This window comes from Equus caballus, chromosome 26 (assembly GCF_041296265.1).
Source record: "Equus caballus isolate H_3958 breed thoroughbred chromosome 26, TB-T2T, whole genome shotgun sequence".
Classification (NCBI taxonomy): domain Eukaryota; kingdom Metazoa; phylum Chordata; class Mammalia; order Perissodactyla; family Equidae; genus Equus; species Equus caballus.
In genome coordinates, this window is record NC_091709.1 from 20,653,918 (window position 1) to 20,680,738 (window position 26,821).

The 26,821-nt window shown below is 36.4% G+C and overlaps 1 protein-coding gene across 2 annotated transcripts in view; it reads right to left on the reverse strand.

Moving 5' to 3' along the window:
- SAMSN1 (SAM domain, SH3 domain and nuclear localization signals 1) overlaps positions 1 to 26,821 on the reverse strand; it is a 131,806-nt gene that overhangs the window by 10,867 nt on the left and 94,118 nt on the right. For both annotated transcript variants that reach the window (XM_023630393.2, XM_001498489.6), the window contains 6 exons: positions 17,931 to 18,002; positions 14,011 to 14,160; positions 9,791 to 9,917; positions 7,388 to 7,539; positions 4,104 to 4,310; positions 2,022 to 2,172 (listed from right to left, as the gene is read on the reverse strand). In XM_023630393.2, the coding sequence (XP_023486161.1) occupies positions 2,022 to 2,172; positions 4,104 to 4,310; positions 7,388 to 7,539; positions 9,791 to 9,917; positions 14,011 to 14,160; positions 17,931 to 18,002 (859 nt within the window). The remainder of the gene's footprint in view (positions 1 to 2,021; positions 2,173 to 4,103; positions 4,311 to 7,387; positions 7,540 to 9,790; positions 9,918 to 14,010; positions 14,161 to 17,930; positions 18,003 to 26,821) is intronic.

The following is a 26,821-nucleotide window of genomic DNA, read 5'->3' on the forward strand; positions in this document are numbered from 1 at the left end:
CAGTTAATTCCTACTAGATAAAGACCAGTGTGTAATAAATACATGTTGTGGAACTATGCCCATTTTGTGGGGCATATGAGAGAGGATATAGGAAAGCCCATGAAGGAACAGACAGAAGACTTAGGTCCTATACACGGCTTTCCTCTTTACTATCCATCTGGGCTATTATTCATAAAACGTGTAGAAAGTATAGCATAACATCACAAACACTGGTCCCAGATCTCCAATTTACTAGGTACATGAACTTGGACAAGTTACTTATCTTCTCAATTTCTCATTAAAAAATGGGACATGGCTGGCCCAGTGGTGCAGCAGATAAATTCGCAGGTTCCACTTTGGCGGCCCAGGGTTCACCAGTTCGGATCACTGGGTGCAGACCTAGGCACCGCTTGGCAAGCCATGCTGTGGCAGGCATCCCATATATAAAGTAGAGGAAGATGGGCATGAATGTTAGCTCAGGGCCAGCCTTCCTCAGCAAAAAGAGGAGGATTGGCAGCAGATGTTAGCTCAGGGCTAATCTTCCTCAAAAAAAAAAAAAAAAAAAAGGGACAGTACTGGGCCGGCCTGGTGGCATAGCAGTTAAGTTTGAGTGCTCCACTTCGGTGGCCTGGGATTCGCTGGTTCGGATCCAGGCACGGACATAACTCACTGTTATCAAGCCATGATGTGGGCAGGCATCCCACTTAACAAAATAGAGGAAGGTGGGCACAGATGTTAGCTTAGGGCCAATCTTCCTTCACAAAATCAGGAGGATTGGTGGTGGATGTTAGCTCAGGGCTAATCTTCCTCGAAAAAATAAAATAAAAAATAGGACAGTACTATGTAACTGACAGCATTGTAGAAAGCATTAAAGAAGATAAGAAATGTAAAGGCCATGGCTCAAAATTTTACTCAGAGAACATATTCAAAAAAAGTAGTTAATGATTATTATTAATATAACTTTTGAAAGAGAAGTTTGGTTAGATGATCTGAGTTCTTTTTCAGCTTTAAAATTAGACACTTCCTCCTCTTTTTCTTAACAAAATACTCCTTGCAGAGTTTGGCACACCCTGAGCTCAGGGTTTTGGGAACCTGACCAGATTTAGTAAGAAGAGTGCTCGGATTGGGCAATTATCAAAACAAACACTATCCTATCTTTACAAACCCGGGTGGGACAGCCAGTGTTCTGCCACGAGTGAGTCTGCGTGTATTACTCCGTCTTCAGTTGATACTTACAAATACAGAGAACCGTCTCAGATAATACAAGCGAGAGCTGAATATTTTTGCAAGCTATTATAACATTTCGGAAGAATACTATAAACACGTACAAGCTGTGACTATATGGTAATGAAATGCATTTTCTTGTGTGGTGCGAAGGCTCATTAGCTTAGAGCCGTCCTCTGTGCTGCTCTACAGAAGTCGCATATGACATTTCTCACTAATGGCTCATGCTGTCACTAAATATTTGTCTCTAACTCCCTCAGACTTTCGGAATGCAGACATCCACTTGCGTGTAAATTAATAGCTCTGCAGAATCTAAATGAGGGACCCAGAAAAGTCCTTTCGTTTCCTGAGTCCAATAAGGAAAAAAGGGATCTCTTCCTAATTATAGACTTGACCAGAATTGTTGTTTCCAAATATATAGGAAAATACTTATTTTTTGAGAAAGAATGCTTAATGTGATTCTTGGTGAATAAAACTGGGGCTTTGTGGGGTTTTTTTGTTTTTTTGTTTGCTTTTCTGAGGACGATTAGCCCTGAGCTAACTGCTGCCAATCCTCCTCTTTTTGCTGAGGAAGACTGGCCCTGAGCTAACATCTGTGCCCATCTTCCTCTACTTTATACGTGGGACGCCTACCACAGCATGGCTTGCCAAGTGGTGCCATGCCCGCACCTGGGATCCGAACCGGCAAACCCCAGGCTGCTAAAGCGGAACGTGCGCACTTAACCACTGCGCCACCCAGGGCTTTGTTTTTAATGATATTACTATCTGTAGTAAGCTGTGATTATCAGCTAGGGAGACAAGTAGGTGTGCACACTTACTTTCTTCATCAAGGAGATTTTCAGCAGCTGATAGTAACCTCATCCTGTCTTCTGGGTTTTTAATGTTTAACTCAATGAGATGACTCTCTGTTATATCCTTTAAATCTTCTACAGTCTCATAACCGTTGAGCAAAAGTGTTGAGGCGTATTCCTGAGGGGGAGAAAAAATATAACGAAAATAAACTAGCGGAATTCAAATATTTTATTTTTACTTCTCTTTAGATTTAAAGCAAGTGTAGAAATGCATATGGAAACCAAAGGTGCCAACAGAACTTTTGCTTAATTTTCTTTTACTCGTACTAGTTTTCTACATACAAACTTTAGGGCACTTAAAAGAATATGTTGTATAATTCTCACCTTGTAGGAGGACAAATGTAAAGACGAAATAATTACCTTAAGCTATACCATACTAAAACATGGATCAGTTAAATAGCTGGATCATTCATTCCAATTGGCATTTTTTCACTTCTCGAATAGCTAAGTTGACAAAGCTAGTGTGTCCTTATATCTATCAATAAAATACCTCTAATAGAGTAATTATAGTAATATTTATGAATCTACATATCTTCTTGTTTGCTTGATTGTAAAAATGTTTATCCTTATTAACTTCTTGAAGTCGTTTAAAAAAATGAATTTGAAGCAGACACAAATCTGTATTAAAAATAGGCAGCATTTTGGTTGAAAGGCATTATATAAACCTAAGGAATTCCAGACTGTCTATTCAATTAAAAGCTTTTTTAAGCATAAAAGCAATGTGTTTGAGAAAAGCATTGTTTCCTTTTCTCAGCAGGTGTATTTTGTCCATCATTTGCATCAATATATATTAGTTTGAAATTCATAGGCTTCTGATTTCAGAGGCTGTATGTTATTTATATTACCTCTGTTCTCTAAAAGAATAAAAATGCAAAGTGAAGTTGAATGCTTTTCAACTTCCTCAAAAATTCCTTCCATTTTACTTGCTCATAATTTCAATACTCTTATTTTGGTTACTAAAATCAAAGAAGAGGAAGTATAGAAGTTTTAAGTAATCAGGAAGAACTTGTTACCAGCCCCTTTTCTACAAAAAAAAAAGAAAGAAAAAGTGGCAATTCTTTTAAGAACAATGTGTCCTAAAAGGAGTGTTGAATTATCACAGAGAAAACCAAAATTCCACTCTGACGTCATCATCTAACTGTGGGTTCTTGAGTCAGTTATTTCACTTCCTTAGACCTTTATTTCTCGCAGGTCACGGAACAAACAAATAGAAGAGGTGGGATTTGAACTTATAGTTCCTTCAAGGAGTACCCTATTTGGGGGGCACCAATAGCAATAAAGGAAGGCTTAGATACTGTGTCTACGGACAGGAATATAATGAGATCATTCAGGGAAAACAATTAAGGAAAGTTTAATTGGCCATTGCCTTGATGAATTTTGAAAACTATTAAAGTACTGCTGCATTAATTTTAGAAATGGATTGCAAACAGTAAATTGAGTGAGGCTAGGTGTATGGTATGTACACACCATTTAACAAGGTAGATATTTCATAAAAAGTTTGCTAATATAACAATAAAATAATTGGATTATGAATATAGACAACGCAGTTTCCTTAACATAATCATTATGGATGCTTAATGATTACTGTTTCCTAACAAATTACTTTTAAAACAATTGTATTTAATTATCTTTTCTTGACTTGCTTTTGATCTCTGCCCAATAGAAAATATAATTTTCTTTTTGTTTTTTTCTTTCAATTCTCTGGATTTTTACCTTGACCTTTCATACTCTCTTTATCGTTCCCATTTACACCTTTTCTCTGGGGATTTTATTCTCCTAGGTATTTTTCATTTTTCACTGCACTTTCTCAATGTTAATCTCTACTGTCACTGCTAAGTACCACTAGAGTTAGTCCAAGGGATGTTATATCAAGATCTGTCCTTGCATAATAAAAGTAATAAAGGAGAAATAAGAACTGTCCTTAGAAAACAGATTTTCCTTTGCTGTAAGTCATGTATTTTTTAGCAACAGTAGACAAACACTGATCCATTCTCCTCAATTATTCCATCCATATTATACCAACATCGAACAGGTCACAGGTGTGCTAACCTGAAGCTGAATCCTCTCTAGGAACTCCTGCAGAGTCTTGGATTTTTCCCTTTCACTTCTTCGATGTGCCTTTATTTTCTTGGGGGCTGCTTCCTCTTCCGAGATGACATCCACATAAATAAATTTGAAGTTTCCCACCTTATTGTTCAACATTCCTGTCCACATCCCCATTGGCGTTTTGCAGATAATGTCTATGATGTCTCCTTTCTAAGGACAAAGAAACATACAAATCAGATTTCAGAGAACTCTGGTGCTATGACAATTGGTAGAAAGAATGGAATCAAAGAAAATTAGAATACTGAGGCCATTATGCGAGGGTGCTTCAGAGATAGAAATAAATCTAAGAGGAAATTTCTTTTAAAAGTTCAAGGAAACTATTTACTAGTAATAATGAAGAAAACTTCATGATTCAAGAAAAGCTACTACATGTATTTGATGACGTTTATGTTTTTGGTATCATATGAAACTTGTCAACTTATCTTTGTACAGCACAGTGTGATTTACAGAACACTTTTGCATACAGTGAGTCATTTTATGCCCAAAACACATCTTTTAGGTACATATACAAGGTATTATTATTATATTAAATATTATAGAAAAAGAACCACAAACATTAAATAACTTCCCAAGAGCTTACAGGAAGTTAATGGCAGAATCAGAACTCAAAGCCTAAGTTGTCTGAACTCAGAAATGATGCTCTTCATTCATCCTGTCAAAGCAATACATATGTAGCATAGCTCAAGCCATCATTCTTGGAGGGGCTCCTAAACTGGGAGAGGGGAAGAAAGAGAAGTCTGTGACTCTGTCTGTGCTTCTAGTTCATCTGAAAAATTCATCTACAGTGTAAAATAAACCATTCTAAAGTATTGCATCCATCTAAAATAATGGAACTGTTCAGAACTTTGTACATATCAAATAAGTAACAAAAGTATATGTGCACTAAGGATAGATTATGCTACTCAATTCTTATTCTAGAGAAGATAATACTCAGATTGAGCTCCACAACAAAGTTTGGATTGAAGTAGGAATGAAGCACATTGGGATGAACAAACCAATTGGTCATTTTCTTTATTCACGTCTAAGACTCTAATTGGCTACAGGCTGTCAGTTACTGGCAAGAGTAGAAAACCCCACAGGGGTATTTCTTTGTAAAGAAAATTGATTTCTATGCAAATATAGTGTCTACATTTAAGAGTCATAGGCACTCCTTTGAGACATAACTTTCTACCCCAGAGAGGACATTATAGATTCCAGTATTTTTGCCACTTTTAAGGGTCTACCCTCAAACAAACAAAACATTAAGTCTGCTACTAAGAATATTCTTTCCTACTGCTATACGAATATATATTCTTCCATCTAAAACACAAATCATATTTGCAGTAGTAGAATTCAATGTGATTGAAAGATCTGGTCTTTCTGATTTGTGGTCATCTGCCTATCTGACTCTCTGAGCTGTTTGTCTAGATCTTCCTGCCTTTTACTATAAGCAGTCAAATCCTAGGTGAGGTGGGATTGGGTAAGCAGACCTAGAAAATCCCAGAAGCTCTAGGGGAAGTTTCTAAGCATGGCAGCCCTCTACGGCATTATCCTATTATCCTTTAAACTTGTAAAATGTATACGTTCTAGGAAAGCCCACAGGTCACTAAGGAAAGAGCCAGTTTCGTTTTGGATAAGACCCGTGATGGAAACAATAGCATTCATTCCTCAGTGGTAACCGCAGGATTCTTATTGTGTCCTATAAGAGCTCCACAAGCATCACCTTAGGCTGCACCGGTGGTGGTGTGCTGCACGGTATTGTAGGGAAGATGAAAAGCTATCCTGAGTCAAAATGTGTTCCGTTTGTTCCCTTCTCCTGCCCTCTCCTCACGGCTACAATCATACTTTCCCATGACCTAAGCTTAGTCATCATTTCATAGAAATGACTATTATTTCACAGAACTGTGGGGAATAGTATTTTCCTCATTCTCCATCTGAGCGTACTCCGATTTGATAGCATGGAAGGGATAAAGAGGAGAGCTGAATGCCTTGAATTTCAAATAATAATATCAATGCTTCATAACATCATAACTATTGGTTAACATTGTTTAGTGTTGACAGTTTGAAAAATGCATAATTCTATCCTTTTAGCTGTAGCATTTTGTGATACGAAAAGGAATAATATTTTAGCACCAAACCTTCTATTTGTACTACTGTAACCACCTCCTCCTTTGGGTGAACGTAGGACTATGAACATAACGGATTTCACACTCACGATTATATTGTGTTGTATGACAGAAGGATCTATGCAGATGTAATTAATGTCCCAAATTTGTTAATTTTTTAATTATAAGTGAGATTATCTGAGTGTTTCTGACTTAGTCTGGTAAAAATAAAGAGATTTGAAACATGAGTGAGCTTTTCTCCTGCAGGCCTTGAAGGAGCAAACTGCCATGTTACACAGAGGGCCATGGCTGGCAGCCTCAAGGGGCTGAGAATGGCCCACAGTTGATATCCAACAGGAAAACAGGAGCTTCAGTCCTACAGCCACAAGGAACTGAATTCTGCCAAGAACCAGTGAGCTTGGAAGAGGATCCTGAGCCTCAGATGAGATCACAACCCTTCCTGCCACCTTGATTTCAGCCCAGCAAGAGCTTAAGCAGAGAACCCAGTTGAGCCATGTCCAAACATATGACCTACACAACGGTGAGATAATAATGCATTTGTGTTGTTTGAAGCCCCTGAGTTTGTGGTAATTTGTTACACAGCAAAAGAAAACAAATACAGAGGATAAGAGTAAGAACAGGGAATTCAGGAGCAAATATCACTGAGAGAAAGATGTCTAGCTACTCATGGCAACCAACTGAAACACTGAAATTGCCCAGCCAAATCTGGTTCCCAAGGCCTTTGGTCTGCTGGGCTCTTGCCTGATACTCCATCTTCTCTCCCTCTGCTTGGCTTCATTATTTTTACTCCAGAAAGTTATCAGGCAGAGCTGGACACACCCAACCACCTGTGAGGCTTTTGGTTTTCAGAAAAATGTAGGCAATTCCTTCTCCCCTGATAGGCTCTGATTCTGCATTATCTACATGACAGAATCTTATGCTAATACCCTCAACAGACAGACTGACCTCTCTACCACACCTCTCAGGTTTTGTTCAAATTCTTGCCACAGTAAACCAGTCTCCAGTTGTACTGTTGGGAAGAACACAATCACCCTCCAGCTCCCACTGCTTGTACTTCCTGAAACAGATCATACAACCAGCACTAGAAAAGTCATCTGGAATGCAGATATGATATGCACGCACCTTGATTTTGAGGGAGTCAGTGTCATAGGGGCTTGGTGTGAAATCAGTATGCACTCTGGCACGGCCGCAGAATGGTCCAGAGTAGGGGCCATCATCATCGAGTCGAAAGCTGTCCCGGTTACTTGTACCATCTGAACAGCTTGTAATTCCACCTGATGAAGGCAAAGCAGAGGTTAACAGTTCTCACCTAACGCTTGTAACGTTCTGAACCATTGTCTGAACACAACTAAGCAGTGATAGTACTAAAGTGTTAGATGCCAGCCTCCTGAGGGGATTCTAAGTGACCTATCCCCGTTTCTGCCTCCCAGTCACTCTCCAGCAGAGACCTCTGTACTCTGAGCCATTTCTGACCTGTCTCCAGCCAATCTGACCACTCTTTCTTCAATCAATAACCCAAACACCCTCTCACTTTGATCTCCATGATCCGATCCAGTAGCACCGTGTTTTGAGCATTAGACACTTGCTAAAGAGGTGGACAGCATAGACTTAACCCCCTGTACAAGCCAGATAATTAATTTTGTACATGTAAACAAAGATAGAAAACAACAGCAACAGTTTGATCTGTGTGTGCTGTTGATCATGAACAGTCAAAGCATGAGACACTAGGTTCCTTACAATTTATCACAGCGTAGCAAAAAGGCTCTCCCAGGCTTCCTATTGCGTACCCAAAGCCATTTTGAGGCATATTTCTATGAATAAAAGGAGCCCTTTTGCTTGCTCTGTGAGTGTGAGGGAAGGAGGAGGTGTGTTCCAATGTCTCTGCTCCTAAGTGGCTCAAAACTGTTCTAAACTGGGCATTTTAACTGCTCCAAATCCTTGCTCTCTCGTCCTCTGCTCTCTGAGTTCTAACCTCCAGGGAAACTAAGAAAAGAGATTCCATTTTTGCTGCTTGTCTGGGGACAAGAATGGCTCCCAGTGGAAGTAACTCTCAGTTTCTCCCCCACTGTCAGCCCTCACTTCACTTTCTCCTTCAGTGTGACCTTTCAGCCCTCTGTTCAATAAGGTAGAGTCCTGCTTTCTCTAGAATTCATTCAAATAATCATGGAAAAAAGGTAAAGACCTTGGAGATGCTCCATACTATATATGAACTGGTGTAAAAGAAAGATGAATTACTTCTAATCACGGAAATTAAGTTGCATATGATAACAGCTAAATGGACTATCATCTCTTCACACCCTCCCTTCCATGGTCACCCCAGGCCCTGCTTTTTCATGGTACATTTCATTTAATAAAATTCTTTCCTACATTCAGCATCGCAATTAGAATTTTAAAACTTCCAACAGAAATGAATACTAATGAAATCTAAATTTCACACATGCAAAAACATATCCCTCAAATGTTTCTGCATTAGCTTTTTTTCACAAAATAACTGTTCTACAGCCAATAAGAAAATAGGAATAAAATTCAGGATATTTGAAACATCTGGTCTTTGTGATCCATATTCAAATAACAGAAGCCGTTGATTTAAAAGGAAATCGAAAATAAACTGCAAAAAACATTTAAAAGCCCTGAAAAGATTAGAGGGATGTCTAACAGTGTACACATAAAAAGTTATAAGGTGCCCTGCAGTATCAGTACTTTCATTCAAAGATTGTAGCAGATATGTGACTGAATCCTGAGTGATTTCCTCCTACAAAAATACCACTGCTTTTAGAAGATCCTTGTTAAACATATGTTGATTCCTTTTTGCCACCTAACTGGTGATATTCTTATTTAGTATTTACATACCACTTCAATCTTTACTCACTAATGATGAACGAGACCTAAAAAGTAAATGTCAGAATTGGTACAAATGTTCCGCATTTTTCAGAACATTTCAGGAGCAAAAGAAAGGAAGGAAAGAAAAAGTGAGAGAGAGGAGGAGAGGAAAGAGAGAAAAGAAGAAAGAGAGAGAGAGTGAGAGCAAGAACCAGAGCCAGAGAGAGCGAGAGAGAGAGAAAGGAGAAGAGGGGAGGGTGGAGAGGAGGAGGAGGAAGAAAGGAGTAAAGGAGGGAGGGAAGAAGAGACAGAGAACAGGATTTTATTGATCTGAATACTTCAAGTCATTTTTAAAAATTTGACTCAGTATAATGCTAGTTCTCCCCAGCATATGCTTTTATTTTAGGGATGCAGATTTAATTACCCAACATGATCTTTGGAGGCATATTTCCCAAAGCCCTGCTGACTATAGTGTTAAAAAGTTTCAAAATAATACATACTTCTAGCTAATATACTATGCATCATTTTAAACAATAGTAACTCTATAGATTCAACACATCCTAGATTTTTGCTATTTCTCTCATCAAGTAGCTAGAACCTTGTTATTATTTTGATATACAAGCTCCAGAGAAGCAAATCTGTTGGTTTTAATTAACTTAACCCAGCCTTCCCTCTAGGATCTTGTCCCTTATTTTATAGCCTTACTTGATGAGCTCTGCCCACTATAGAGGCTGTCCATGGAGTCACTGGTTTTGAGGGAGATCTCTGCGTGGGTCCCAATCACAGGGTCACTGTTCCGATATGGGAGGACATCCTCTCCATCTTCCTCACCCTTCAGGAAAACATATCAGAGGTTAAGTGCTGAGAACAGATTTCCATGGAGATGTTCGCTGTGCGCATTAATTTAACAAACGAGACATATTTTAGCAATAAAATACTTAGGAATACATCAGCATAAAATATAAGAGCCATTAATCTTTAGTTCAATTTCTAGCAAAACATTTATAGTATACTTGGAAAAATTCTTTAAATGAAACATTCCATATTATGGAATTCAACTGAAATTATAATGGTTCATTTTTGTAAATCAGGATGAATATCATATCAAGACTATTTAATCAGAAATGCTAGATTTACTGACATCTGTGCTTTATCTGTTAAAGCACTTTTATTTCTTCATGTTCTCTTTATCGTCTATTTACCGCCATTACTAATCCTTTGAGATCTGATATTACAAGTTTAAACTCTGCATAGTTGTTTCATGTCAGTTATTTGCACCCTACCAAATCACTAGATATGAATAAAACATGCACACTTTGCAATTCTAAAGCAAAGCTTATCTAAGAAGCTTTACAAATCTCATACCGTGCTTGCCACCTAGTCAAGTGAAAAGCAAATCTTGCATAAAATTATGAAAGACAGACAATTTCAAAACAAATTACATCTGCTTGAAAACATCTCAAATGTTTTCCATATTTAGATAGTTTGGACAAAACCTATGAATTTCTTAATATTTTTCAAAATGTAATTGAATCTTTCTCATTTTTGAGCATTTCTAAGCATTGATCAAACTTCAGAATACACACGTGATATACACTCAGTGTGATTCTCTGCTTTTATCCATTCCTTTATTCGTTTGTTCAGTCATTCAACACAAGTTTATAGAACATTTTCTAGGTATCTGGCACTTTTTTGGGAACTTGGGATCCCATGGTAAACAAGAAAACAGGGTCCTTGCTCTAATGAAGCACATTTTAGTGTGGTAGGCTGTGTGTGTGTGTGTGTGTGTAGTGCTTGGAGAGATGTGTGTAAACAAATGAGCGAGACAATTTCAGAGAATAATAAGTGCTAAGAAGGAAATAACGCTGGGTGATGTGGGAGGATTAGCTCCTGGGATGAGGGTGGGGGAAGGTTGGCTGACTTAGATGGACGTCCAAAGACCTCTTCCATAAGATAATACATGCTCTGAAGTTTTGATCTGAATGAACAGAAGATGTAACTTATATGCAGATTTGGAAACAGTTTTCCAAGCAAAAGAAACAGCAAGTACACAATAATGAAACTCAGAATAAGTTTTGGTTATGCCACAGGAAAATTACAAGCTGACGTTGAGTGAGAGCTAAGAGAGTGTTAAGTTATGAGCTCAGAGAAGTAGACTGGAGCCATATCAGTAAGAGCTTTATAGACCATGTATGGTGGCCATGCAAAGGTGCCACCCAGATCTCTTGCTGCAGGACCCTCTTGTACTGAGGGCCCCAGCTATTGCCCCTCTGTGTCCACCACTGTGTTTGCATGGAAGCCATGCTCACTGCCCATGACATAAACAGTGGGGATACCATTTGAGTCCATTCTGGTGGGAGGTGGGGCTCCTCTAACGGAAAACTTTAGTTCAAGGACTCCCCATCAATCTGGCCAAAGCTTTCTCAGAACAGTGTTGAAGTGAGACTTGAATGGATCCTCCTTTCTTCTTCCTCTCCTTTTACAGGTGTCAGACTTGCATTGCAGTCTGAAGGCTTCCCTGCCCATTTTTTCTTGACTTTCTTTATCCTTCACAAGCATTTTCCCTAATAAATTTTTGGTGTGTCTATTCCCTTATTGGGCACTACTTCTCAGAGGAGTGGAATTAAGACACCATTGTAAGGGAACACATTGTGAAAGCATCGTAAAATTTTAAGAGGGTGAGTGATGTGTTTTGAATTTCACTTTTCGGAGAACTTTTTGGCTTTCATGGAGGAAAAAGTAGAAGAAAGGAAACCAATTAGGTGGTTATTATGGTAATCTGGGCAAGAGAGGTTGATTCTCTAAAGCAGGAATAGTTTACACGGAGAAATTAAGGGTTTTAGATATACTTTGGAGTTAGAACAGAGAGAACATGCTGATGAATTGGTGTGAAAAATGAAAGAAGAAAGTTTAAATGATTCCTAGGCTTTCTTCCTTTCTTTCTTCCTTCCTCCTTCCCTTCCTCCCACCCTGCCACCCTCCCACCCTCCCTCTCTTTCTCTCTTTCCCTTTCATTCTTTCTTTTTTTTCTCTCTTTCTTTCTTTCTCCTTTCCTTCCTTCTTCCTTCCTTCCTTCCTTCCTTTCTAGCATCTAGAGATATGGCAATGTTGTCTATTGCTACTAGGGAGACTAGATAAGAAACAATTTTTCCCGGTAAAGCATAGAAAATCAATAATTCAGTTTTGGACATTAGGTTCCAGATATCTACTGTACATTTAAGTTATGATATCAAAAAGCAATTGGTTGTATAAGTACAACAGATAAGTAAAGAGATCACAGCTAGAGATACAATTGTGGAAAACAAAGTCCTGAGATGGGATGAGATGACTTATGAGGAGAGTAGAGTGAGTAGAGCATCCAGGAACAAGCCTCCGGAAGACCCAATATTTGGAGGGACGTGAAAGAAAGCAGAGCCAAGAAAGTAAACTATAAGAAAGAAGAAAAGCCAGAACAATGCCCAAAGAAACCAACAAAAGAGAATGTTTCATACGTAATGAAGTCTTCAATTGTGTCAAATAAAGCTAAAAATTAATGTAAGAAGAAAGAAAAGTGACCATTGGTTTTTACAACGCAGAAGTCAATACTGTTTCTGACAACTGTCTTAATGGAGTACTGAGGGAAGAAGTTCTATTGAAGTGGGTTAAAAATACAATGGACATAAGACATATAGATCCATGGAAGAGAACTGAGAGTCCAGAAATAAACTCACATATTTATGATCCGTATATTTATGATCAATTGATTTTCAACAAGGGTGCCAAGATCATACAATGGGCAAAGAATTGTCTTTTCAACAAATAGTGTTGGGACAACTGGATATCCACATTCAAAAGAATGAAGTCAGACTCCTACCACACACCACACAGAAAAATTAATAGATCATACATTAACTTAAGAGCTACAACTAAAACTCTTAGAAGAAAACATAGCACAAATCTTTGTGATCTTAGGTTAAGCAATAGTTTCTTAGATACAATACTAAAAGCAAGCAAGAAAAAATAGATAAATTGGACTACATCAAAATTATAAACATTTGTGCTGTAAAAGATATCATCAAAAAAGTGAAAATACAATCCATGGAATGGGAGAAAATATATCATATTGCAAATCATATATCTGATCAGGGACTTGTATCCAGAATATACTTTAAAAATGCTTAAAAGTCAACAATAAAAAGACAAATAACCCAATTAAAAAATGAGCAAAAAGTTTGAACAAATATTTGTCCAAAGAAGATATACAAATGGTTAATAAGCACATGAAAAGATTCTCAACATCATTAGTCATCAGGGAAGTGCAAATCAAAACCACATTGAGATTCCACTTCACACGCTTTAGGCTGGCTAGCATCAAAAAGACAGACAATAACAAGTGTTGGCAAGCATGTGGAGAAATTGGAACCCTCATATATTGCTGGTGGGACTGTAAAATGATGCAACAGCTTTGGGGAATAGTTTGCCAGTTTCTCAAAATATCAGACAGAGTTACCATTTACCCAGGAGAAATGAAAGAATATTTTCACACAAAGACTTGAACACAAATATTCATAGCAGCATTATTTGTGTCAGCCAAAAAGAGAAAACAACCCAAATGTCCATCAACTCATGAAAGGATGAATAAAATGTGGCTTATCTATAAAATGGAATATTATTTGGCAATAAAAAGGGATGATTACTGCCGCTTGGTGTGACATAAATGACACATATTCTTCACGTACTACTTTCTGGGCCTCAGTTTCCTCTGTTAAAACGGGAGTAATAGTACTTTATTCCACCCAAATTCTGAGCACAATTATTGAGGGGGAAAATAGATGTTGAAGTCCTTCATAAAGCACCAAGTACTTCTATGTCTAGAAGAAGAGCCTGGTGAATGTTTCAAGAAAAAATTAATAGAAAAACACAAGTGATTAACAGAGTACACTTACCTTTTCCTCAGAAAGGGCTTTGATGTACTTTTTAGCCACTCTTCTCTTCATTGTCCAGGAAATAGCTCTCATTTTTTTACCTAAACTTCCTCCATTATTTGAAGTTTTATTTTGTTCTCCACTTTCACATATGGCTTCCCCTTCATATACCTAGTTAGAATTGTTTGCAAAAGACAAAATAATAAAGCAATAAAAACCACTGATCTGAAAACACCGTGAGAGAGATTTCATACTGGAGAACTTCCTATACATTCTGTGCAGCCGCCTCCAAAATTTCAATCTAGACACAACACACACTTTTAAAGTTGTCTAGGCCTGGTTACCTATGTTACAAACTCAGAGGGTAAAACTTGTGATGTTGAAGGACCTGAGCGTCACATCTGAAATGTTTATACAGAATTTTAGCTATTTTTTAATAGCTGTATGGTTGCACCACTTTAGTCCTTCCTGTTTTTGAGATGGACAAAATAGAATTAAATGCTAGGCCTAATGAGTGATTATGTCCACTTAGATGGAAGATAGTTGATTGGAGACTTTAGAAAGGCTGCAGCATCTATCCACGTTGAACAGGCATTAAAATATCCTCTTCTTGTAGCAATTGAAATGGTCATGGATAGTTCTTAAGAAGTTTTGGAGTTAATTAAATCCAATAAGAAACTGCAATTTTTTCATCTTGCAGGTGAGTATGCATGCACATTTCCCACATTCTCAAGCAAAAGCAAATATGAGCTGGTTCCAGCCATTAGCATAGAAGTCTTCATGTAATTCACATGCTATACTAATCAAATCTCTCTTTGGACTGCTTCTGCCTTGTGCTTATCAAAAATCTTGTTAAACCAATAACTTCTCATCTAACAAAGAATAAAGCAAAGTTCACAGCCCACAAGGATCTATAATATAACATAAAATAATGTGATATAATTAATATAATATGTATTATAATGTAATACACATTACATTATATAGAGTGTATAGGAAATAAAATATGCTCACCATCTCACCTCTAGCTACTTCTCAGATTTCCCTTGCTCACTATAGCAGTGGTTCTCAAAATGTGGTCCCAAGACCAGGAGCATCAGCATCACTTGGGGACGGTTTGTGTTATAACAAACTTTTCAAGTGATTCTGACACATGCTAAAGCTTGAACACAACTCTAATTAAGTATTGCCATACTAGACCCCTTGCTGTTTCTCTCATGTTCCCATCAAGGTTTGCACTTGCTCTTGCCATTGGCCTCCCCTAGATATCCACAAAAGTCTTCCTTTGTTCATCCAAGTTTCTACTCGCATGCCAAGTAATAGGAGAGAAACTTGCAGACTGATCACCCTCTTTAAAATAGCCCACACACTTGTCCATATTCCCTGTTTGTTTACCCTGATTCATTCTTCTTGTAAGCACTTACCATTACCCAATTTGTTCATTTGATTACTGCCTGCATCTCCCATTAGGATGTATGCTCTGTGAAACTAGAGACTTTATGTTTTATTTATTCTGAGTGTCTAAAATACTTCCAGTAGCATAACTGACCCTCAATATTTTGTGAACAAGTGAAATTTCTCATGTAGAACTTTGAATTCATTCTTTTTTTTTTGGAGGACATATTTGGGTTATATAGCCTTAGTATTTCAGATGTGCAAGAAAGGACCCCTGAAGGTCATTTCTAGCACTGCCGACCATTCTCGATAGATGGGCAGCCAGTCATTCCTGGATATGAAAAATCACAGGAAACTTCTCTTTAGTGAACTTGGGTATTTTAATATGAAGGTTTCACCACATAGTTAACATCATTATTAATCAATACTATGTTTTGCTTCATTTCTTACCCCAAATTGCCTATGATAAATATGAATGGACAGCCAATTTAAGCCCTCATTGCACTTTATTAATTTCTACACTCAAGGTTATAAAGGCAAGATTCTTTGCTTAATTCAAAACCATTGAATAAAATATAACTTGGAAACATCTTAGAATTTAAGAGTTAACCTTTTTCTTCTCTCTTTTCTCTACTTAAACTTTGTCTTCATTGTACAATTACAAACTAAATAAATAAGGATATTATTTTATTACTTCCTATGTTAACTTACCATTGCCTAAGCTTCAAAAGAAGTATCACAAATATTTTTAATTTCAGGTTTTTCTATCATTATTTACAGAAGCTTCAAAGAAACTACCTCAATATGTTTTTAATTTTAACACTTTTCTATGCTGTTCTCTTTTATAGCCTGAATCATAATTTTATTTACATATGTATTTTTTATTGTTAATTTAAGATCTGTCTCCCCCTAGACTCTTGGCTTCATGAAGTAGGAATTTTCATCTGTTATTGTAACAGTACTTTCTGAATATCTAACAGAAATTTTGTTACAGAGTAGGTAGGTGCTCAATAAAGATTTGTTGAACAAAATGAATGCTGGGTTGTTGAAAAATGTGCGAACTACTTTATCAGGTTCACAAGTTATTAGGCCACCATTACTCATTAATGAACTTGAATGAGCATGACCAACTTTTATAGGTTAACTCTAGAATTAGAAACTGAATAACAGTAGGACATATCTACATATGATTATGGAAAGTTAAAGGTCTATATGACATGCTAACAAAATAAAACATACAGGGCTTTGCACTATTTATATGCATATACCACACTGTGTTATCTACAATTATGTAAATAGTGATAGAGCTTATAGCTGTATACAAGTTTATCCATAAGCATATGTGTATGAAAATATAGATGAGTAAAATGGGATATATATATATATATATATAATACATCTGCATGTATATATATGTACTAATGGAGATAGATAGAATAGATGTCATTGTATTTCCATTTCTTTTGTCTAGAACATCCATTACTGAAATAAAAATATTTAAAAATATTATACATGGATGCATATAGGAATCCAAAAAGTATTTTGAGAAATTAGACAATAATGGGAAAAATTCTATAAAAGAAGAAAAAAGAAAGATACAATAACTAGAATGAATAATTAAGAGGTGTGTAAGATCTAAAACATATTGATCTAAACAAAGGTGCCCCATGTGGAGTCACTGAATCGATTCAATGATAAACACGTATCTTCAGCTTTCTCAGTATATATCCCTCCTCTCTGCGATTTTACCGGTTGTTACATCCTTCATTAATCACTTATCACAGTTGGCCCGTGGTTTAGGAGATAGTATAACAGAATAGCAAATGTTGGACAAGATGTTACATTCTGCATTTGTCATTTATCAGCTGTGTAATTTAGAAGTGATCTTACTCAATAAAACATACTTCCTCAATGGTAAAATAAAAATACTAAGAGTTCCTACCCTATAGGTAGGTAAAGTGTTTAGCATTGTGCTTGCTTCATGGTAAGTGGTCAATTAAATGCAGTTATTATTATTCTGTAAATTTAATTTTATGGGAAGCTTTTCCAAGTTGCATTTAAAGTATTCAAGATTTGCAAATGCGTGTGGAACGGACAGTACTGCGACATTTCAATGCACATGGCAGAAGTGCGAGCACGCCACGGAGCAGCCACAGGCTCTCCCTCGCAAATTTACAATTAAGCCATTTAATCATCTCCCAAATTACAGCAATTACAATTTATATAAAAGTTAACACATATATTATTTTATGGTGGAAATGCTTGGAAAATTTGGGATTGTCTGTGTTGCTTTAAATTGTAACCCTCCTCTCAAGTTCACGTTCTGCCTTCTCAAACCTGTGTCAGGCTTCTTAGAGAGCCTTTTACTCTTAGCACGAAGCGTGGTGCTAGGTACTAAATAATCCTTCATTTATCACAAGAATATATCCAAGGCTATGATTTTTAAATAAATTTCTTTTTCTTACGTACTTTGCAAAAGTGATACTGGCTTCATAATTTTTCCTAATGTTTGTGTAACATTCAAAACAATGGAATAAAATACTAACCTCAGCTGAATCCTCTGGTTTTGATACAGTATTATTCCGAAAACGATCAAAATTCCCAAAACTGCTGCTGCGCTGTAAAATGGAAAAGGAAAAGGAGAGGAAATTTAGGATTTGTGACGTTCACTGCTAATGCTGCTGAATAGATTCTGGTCAGACAAGCATGGGACTCTCGCAGATACAAGATTAAAAAGCTCTTCGCTCTGGAATATCTGAAAGCACTGAAGGTATAACTATTATTAACATTGTAATATTTATAGCTGATAAATGTCTTCATATGTTTTAAGTTAGAGTGTTAGGCACCTCCGAGAAAATCTATTAAATTATTTTTAATTTACAGTGTTACTTTTGCTCCTGGAAATGGCAAGTATTACTAACCAACCAACCAACTACTAAATGAATAACAAGAACAAAACAAAAACATGCATCTGAGTAGATCCACCATGATGCCCCATAGAGATCACATTTATCAAAAAAAATGAACACAAATGCATTTCCCATTGCTAACTCTTGATAATTTGAAACTCTCTACTGGGTGTCAGAAAGAGAAGGCATACACACAGACCTATTAATAAACTGAAAACAGCATTTAGGCATGCACAGTCTAAGGCTGGGAATAAAACTGAATTTTTCTACATTTAACACGGAATTACAATGAGACCTCTGGGTCAACTTCTTTCACTGGTTTTGAGAAAAAGCTCCATATGTTAATAGAAGACTTGTTCCCTTGGAGACGTTTTGCCTACAAAGCTAAATTTTTATTCTTATATAACTTATTCTAGGCAGGTAATTATAAACAATTCCTGTTATGTTACACAGTAAATGATTCTCCTAGACATATTTTCAAAACTCTTTAGAGTCATTGGTCAAAAAATTGATACTTCCTCACTATCTATTTAATTTTATACATTGTTTGGGAGGGTGGATATCTGATATTATGTCCTTTGTATACCCATAAATCCTAAGAATATATTCTATCTTAAGGACTTTATCTCATTTCAAGCTTATAATATTTTCAAAATAAGCTCATGGTACTGAAAAATAACCTGGTGATTTGAAAAGTTAATAAAGGGAGTCAGTAATCTATAAAACCTTGTATTGTCCTTTCAGAAGTCACAGCCCATTTTAGTTCGTCAGCTTCAAAGGCTCTTAGTCCTTACAGGCACTCTTATACTCATGTCTCCCCACCAGCTATCTTTAAAACTCCTTGTTTCCCTTTTAAATGAACTGAAATAAAAAGATCCTGACATGTGACAGGGGGTTAACTTGATAGACAGCGTGATGCAGAATGTCGCCCCAAGGATGATGGCTGTGTTAGACACAATTAACGCCTTTTGCTGACTTGCCACCCCTGCTGAACAAGCCCTTCAGCTTGTGGCAAGAGGAGAGAAAGAGAAGGGCTGAAATTGAGCACCACACTGGAAAATACAAAGTTTTCTCATGCAGGGCTTACTAACCTAGAGTCACTTCACAGAGAATTAATCACTTCAACTTGCCTAGTAGGCATTTCCACCAGGCCATCAATGCCCAGAGATCACAAAAAAGGAATTGAGTGTATTGTTGTGCTGCTTATAAACAATCTGAACACAGGGAAATTTGTTACTCTTTTATATACTTGGAACATTCTTATGGCCTCTCGGAGCCTATGCCTAGGGCAATTTTGTAGCCTACATCCAGCCTGCATCCTGCCTATTAAATATTAATGAAGGTTACAGCATGATTTCCACCACTGGATAATGGGTCGTGTTGCCCAGGAGGGCACAGAACAGGCTCCCTTCAGCATTTCTCTTCACTATCTTCTGCCATTAAGTAATCAATAGTCACCACCTTTTAAAATTAATTCTCCCCTCATTATATTGATAAAGAGAAGTAGATTTAGGAGTAGTGGTTTAAGAAGGCTTCAGGACTATTACTTTGTCAGTCACCTCATTACAAATCACTCAACAGCTTGAAGCCAGAGGAGTATAATATCAATCCATGCTACGACATCCTTAAGAAGCAAATCTAAGCATTGAAAATGACATTTTAAAAAATTTCATTATTCTTTAGTCTAAAAGTTAGTGACTCTCTGAGATGGTTACATAATGTATAGGTTATGGCTTACGATGAAAAAGGCTAATGTCTCATATGAGGTATGGACAATGAACAAATTTATAATTTCTATTCCTGTTAAGTTTCTAATGAAAAGGTGAAGCATGTGGAAGCAAGTTGGCTTCATAGATAATTGTCCCTTATAAATGAGAATGTGTTTGAATACTAATAATTTTCCATTGTATAATCGTACTAGATTAGATTTAGCAAATATTATCTTGTGACAGCAGCTCCCATCAAGATAGAGCCATTATATAGACAAATAACTATCAACAGAAGAGTAACTTAAATAAAAATGCAATTCATATTTTAGATAATTCTTTCTGTCAACATTAGATCATATTTAGTCAACTATACTCTGTATAAATCTTTACAGTCTGTCCTTGTGCCATTGGATATGTGTTTGTGAAATGGCACAACACCTGTGGAGGATAATTTAGCAAAACTAGCAAAATTACATATGTATTTGCCCTTTGATAGAGCAATTCCATTTCTAGACATTTATACCAGACACAGACTTAGATATAAATTGATTTACACATCCACATTCATTGTAAAATTTTTATATTATCAAAAACCTTTAAACCCTAATAGTCACCAAGAGGGGACTGATTGAATAATATATGGTAAATCTAAACAACAGAAACGTGTGCAGCTGTAAAAAATTGAAATATATTTCTTTATATGGCTATGGAATGATCGCCAGGATATAGTATAAGTGAAAAAAACCAAGTAGAGAAAAATGTACATGGTAGGCTGCCATTTACTTAAGACTGGAAATATATGTTTTAATACAGGCAAATATATATGTTTCTTCTTAGAGAAACGGGGCAAAATAAACAAAGTGAAAGGGACAGGAGAGAAAATGGACTTCTCTGAATATATCTTGTTTTGTAGATTTGACTTTAAAACCATGTAACTTTAACATATTTATAAACAAATTTAAATAAAAATAAAAACAATCCCTAAAAATTCAAAATAAAAGTGAAACAAATGAACCTAATTCCACATTGAATTGGTGACTTAGAGAGAGGAATTATTTAACAAAACAGTAGTATGACTGTCCAAAGGACAAAAAACAATGACAAATTGAATTTTAACCAGTTTTCAGTAATCACATTGTTATTAATAATATTGGCATATATAAATACACATTTTGAGGGACAGTGAAAACAAGCAATGATGTTAATGGTGTCTGGAGTCAAGATTCTCAGTCAAAATTCTGATCTTGTCATACCATAAAGCAAGTAAGCTGCCAAAGGCTACTGGGCCATGTCAAAACTACACACGAGCCATATTGAAAATATTCTCACTGCAATAGATTGTATCCAAAGATGGGATAATTTTAGCATCAATAAGAATAATAACTGAACACATTTAAATATATCTAATATATCAAAATTCATGAGTTCATAATGATACTAAAAAGAAAAAATTCAGTGGTCACCTTTGAAAATGTTACACTTATATTGAGAAAACTGGCAAATAAATGGAAAGATAAACATTTAATCTGTCTTTTTTGTATGAAATATGTTTCAGAGTAACTAAATACTTAACGAGGGAAAATTTCTCTCTATATATCTGTGCATATTCTAGCTACTCAATTAAGAATGACGAAATCATGAAATTACCATTTTGTAAACTCCTAATGCAATAAGGATCTAGACTAGTGATCATCAATGGCTACTAAAATCACAGAAAGAGAGAACCAGGATATGTGCTTCATAATAGAAGCACCCAATACCACCAATGAAATATTTTCAGAAAAAAGAGCAATCACACCAAGCATCTCTATCTAACTACCAGATTACAGGAAATACAGAGACAGAGGAGTATGGTAAATGACATCAAGAGGATGCAGTCAATCAGAAAAATCTAGACAATGAGAAAATCTACAGGACAAATGACCTGATTTCTTCAAGTAAACAACAGAAGGAAATAAAAGAGGAGAGGGAAAGTAGAGATTAAGAACCTTTAAGAGCTGTATCAACCAAATGCTATCCATGGATCTTAGTTACATCTAGATCAAACAAACCACTGTAACAAAAATATCAGGAGTCAGTTAAGGAAAACTTTCAGATAATTAGCTATTTAATGATATTGAGGAAGTACTGTTATTTTTTATTTGTAATTCAAAACAATCTAGGAGGGGCAGCAAGTGTATGGGATAAAGAGGAAACATGACTGGCCATTAGCTAATGATCAGCTAGGTGATGGATATATATGGGGATATATATGGTAGCTACTTTTACATATGCTTGAAATTTCCCATAAGAAAATGTCGGGTTAAAAAAAAGTATCTACATAATAGCTAAAAAGTAACTTACAAAGAGTTAATAATATGTAGGGGCAGGAAGGTATATGGGAAAACTCTGTACCTTCCTTTCAATTTTGCTGTGAGATAAAAACTGCTCTGAAAAAATAGTCTTTAAAAAAAAGAGTTAGTGGTCACATAACTTTCTACGGAAACAATTTGTAAACATGTCATTAATATGGATTAGGCCGTAGTTGTTTGGAAGTGCAGACACATTTAAGGAGAAAATAAAGTTTTGTGTTCTAAATTTATTTTAGTAAAACTAACTTTCTGACATAAATGTATGTTATTGGATTGCCTATTGAAGACTACCTGTAATTACAGGATGCAGATTACCTTCTTCCACATAATCTTGGCTTCCACAAAAACAGAGCTGAACAGGCATCATTTGGGGTGTTCGAACACGTGTGTACGTCTGTCCTTACTACACAATGCAATGAATAATATAAAAGAACTTAAGAGGATTCATGTTTTTGTTACATTCTTCTCTAGATTTGTATAACAGTTCTAATTATTAAAGAATGTCATTTCACCATATAAAGCTGGCAGGGTTCTTAGAAATCATCGAGTCCTTCCCAATGAGGAAACTGTTATAGGAACCAGGACTTGCAAAAAGAAATTTCTTTTTTTCAATTCGCCATACTGATGTACTCTCCACTATACCATTCCATTACAAAGTTTTGATCCTGTCTTCTATTTGCAAAGAAACTTGCTATCAGAGCAGGTTGGAAAGTGTGGAAAGTTACCTCGATAGGAAGAATGGAATCGAATAGGTTTCTTAGAACAATGACCAGCCTAAATTTATCAAGATGAAGGAGAGTTAGAGTCTCTTTTTGGAAATGTGAATCAACCTTTTGACCAAAACCAAAAGAACTTGACCCTTATTTTTATTTCTTAGCCACCCACCAACTTTTGGGGTCTTCAAGAAAAATCTTATCTCCAGCATGACTTAATATTTGGGTAAGCACTGGTGGAAAAGTTTCACAGTCTAGTTCAAAGAAAAGATTTGCATATGTGAGTCAGACATCCGCAGTATTTTGAAATATACTGGCAAATTAAAAATTATACACCCTTTGCCAATGAGTTCTCACATCATCTAAATACTGCACAGACAGCGTTGGTTAGTAATATGCTCCTGAATATCAGAATTCTGTTTCAGCATGAGCTTATATGAATATTCTACAATAATAGTATGCTAAATCTAGATAAGCTTGTCAGTCTTTGTCCAAAGGCATTCGAGGATTTAATTGTTCTAACTAACTCAGGTGCTGAGATCTTTTGAAGAGTTTGAAACAAATTTAACTCACTTAAAATAATCTGTTAGAATTGCCTCAGTGTTAAATAATTACACTATCATGGGGTGCCAATGGGAGATGGTTGTGTGGGGTGTCAAGGAACTGAAGGCTAAAAGACAATCAGAGCTGTGAAACATGGCCTTCAACACTGACATTTAACCTTGGGTAAAGGCAACCCAATGCTCAAATACATGTCAATGCTCTAAATATCTTTAATATACATCTGGACTCAGAACAAAAGTTAGTCTAGTTGATCTCTGGTTCAGTATCTTTTCTATCAACGGCAAAATATCTAAAGGAAGTGCAGATTCTGACTCCACCAGAGTGTTTTAAAGTGGTGTCAAAATTTCCATGCTAAAGCTGTACTTTCAGAAGTTGACGTGCCACTAGAGATGTTTTCTGCAAATTGAAACTGCCTCAAAGCAAATTACCAAAAGGAAAGAAACTAGAACTAAAAAAATCAATGCAGAATGATCCATAACCTGTAAAAGTGGTTATTTATATCAGCCTATTTAATGTAACAAAAACAAGTTTTATGAGTAAAAAAGACTCAAACATTTAAAACTTTCAATTGCACCTCTCCGTGATTTATTACCCTATATCATGATTTACACTGCATCCCTAGACGCTAAGTCATGCTGTACTTTTAGGAATTGAATAGAAATTAAGATATTCTACTTTGGTTGAAAGGAGTTCTTAAAATAAATAATATGGATATGTCTTAAATATCTTTTTTTTCAGGTAGAAAGCATATTGTGTGAAAATTCAGTCACTTGATATCACCAATTCTTACAAAACTCTATAGAATAAAATGGAAATGAAAAGCTTTGGGAAATGTGACCATGATCAGGCTCCTTTGAACCGCTCAGCTTCTTGTCTTCCCTATTGTAGACTTCTGCATGGCTCACTCACTCCTATATTCTTGTTGTAGCGCACGATTTCTCTGCCTTCTCTCTTTCTTTCTCTCTAACTATTAAACCCAGAAACAAATACACTAAATAGTCGCTCTTGATCACAGGACTGTCTCACATACACTACTTCTTTGAAATCTTCGAGAATTTCTCCAGGAAATCCACTTTTATAGCTGCTTTAGCCCATAGTGGCTTCTCTGCCTGCCTTCAGGTTGGAAGGCAGCTGTACCAACACAAGGCTCTCTCTGTTTATGGCCTGTTGACCTGAGGATCTGTTTTGAGCCTGCCTTCTGAACCCTCCACATGCACTGTTGAAAACCTATATTTGCTCACTGCTTTCTTTGGGGAGTTTGGACACACAATGCAAAACATAATGTACTATGTACACTTTCTTTCGGCCTCTACATCTGCTCAAATCTTTCTCCAAATCTCTGTGGTACGCATTTATTTTCACTCCTGCTACTCAAATATGTGTTTTTAACGCCATTCCTGAGCCAATGCAATAACTTTCAGCTCCTTAGTCTCCAAACTCTTTCCTCTCCAATCATCTAACATCACACCACTGGACTAATTTCCTGAAAGTACCAGTTCTCATCATTTCTTCTTCTTAAAATGTAAAGCTTTGCTCCACATGGTTGTGACGGTTACTGAGGGCTTGCTCCATGCCAAGTGATTGATCTTTAATTTCACTATGTAAATACAACCTCTCTATGCGTGAGGTATTGATTTCTCCAGTTTACAAATGAGGAAAACTGAGGTTCAGAGAGTTTAACTAGCTCATCCTTAGTTAACAAAATAAAGCCCAAATTTAGCATATTGCACATTCACGATTCCGCATGGTATCAAGCAATGCTAGTCAATCTGGTTAAGCAGAACTTCTGACACTTCTTGCTGGCTGGTATGGACACACTCACTTATGTCTCTAAGCTGCTGCTCACGCTGTTTTTCTCTCAAGGAACGCACTTCCTCTTTTCTTCGTCCTACGAAAATCTAGCCACTTCTTCAAGGGCAGGATCAAGTCCCACCTTCTCTATGAGACCACTTGCTGACGCCTCACCATTTTAGCGCACATTGATTGCTCTGATCGTAAGTGCTGTAGGCCCTATGGAGAAAAAGCCTACAGTTGTGAGGCTTGGGAAAGCCACAGCAGATGACAAATCGTACATTACTCTTCAAGTGAAGTGTTGAAAACCATACATTTCACAGCTACACAAAAACAAATTATAACTTAACCACATTATAGCCAAGGAAAATGATTTGCTGATGTTTAATTAAAGACCATAAGGTTTTCCATTAGGCAATTCAATATAAATATACAAAGTGGCTTCTATGGCTAAACTTTGTACTTGGGGTCAGGACTGTGCACATGAATAAGACAAGAATCTATCCTGGAGGAATTTACACTCTATTGATGCCATCAACGAGGTAACTTCAATCAATTAGAGCTAAATATAGCCATATTCAAATGAATGGGACACAAATATAGAAGCAGTTCCTAAAAGCAGATTATGTTTATACACAAAATAAATGACATTAATAAACTATATTATAGATATTAACTTGGAAATTTATATTCATCCATTTACAAATACTTATTTATACTGACTACTTAGTACATGAAAGGCATTTTGTGTGCATATTTCTATACCTGTATTATTTAACGTCAGTCTAAAGAAAGGTGCATTAAAATGATCATAGATTTTGGAAGTGAAATTAGCTGAAATCAATACAATTTGAATTTGCTTAATCATCTTCAGAAGTTATTTACTCTAAGAGAGTGTGTAGTTATTGACTGAGGGACTCTTTAGAAATTGCCGAATCAAAAGATGGTGACTGCTAAAGTGAGGATAAGGTAACAAAAAGGTGATGAACCACACCCTGTATATTAAAAGGAGTACTAGATGACAAAAATGTGTCTAACATAATTATCTCCTGAACTCCTTAGGGGAGAGGAAAAAAAGATTGTTTCCAGTGAATGTAATCATTTTCAGTACTAGAAAATTGTTGTATATTTGGCACAAGAATATTTCACTAGGATTTTCCATTGTTTGGATAGACTGTCTCTCAAAACCAAAATTGGCAAGAAGTTTTCAGTTCTTGCACCAGCATGGATAGTTTGTTGAGACCTCCATGGAGACCTGTGTTGGGAAGGGTTCTGAAGCCACTTTCAGGCTTACGGTTAAAGAGGTCATGATTAATCATGTCCATCATAGTTACAGAAGATAGTGTGTATTTCAGGGAAGATGGTGGGGAGAGGAACGAGGAATTACAGGTAACACATTT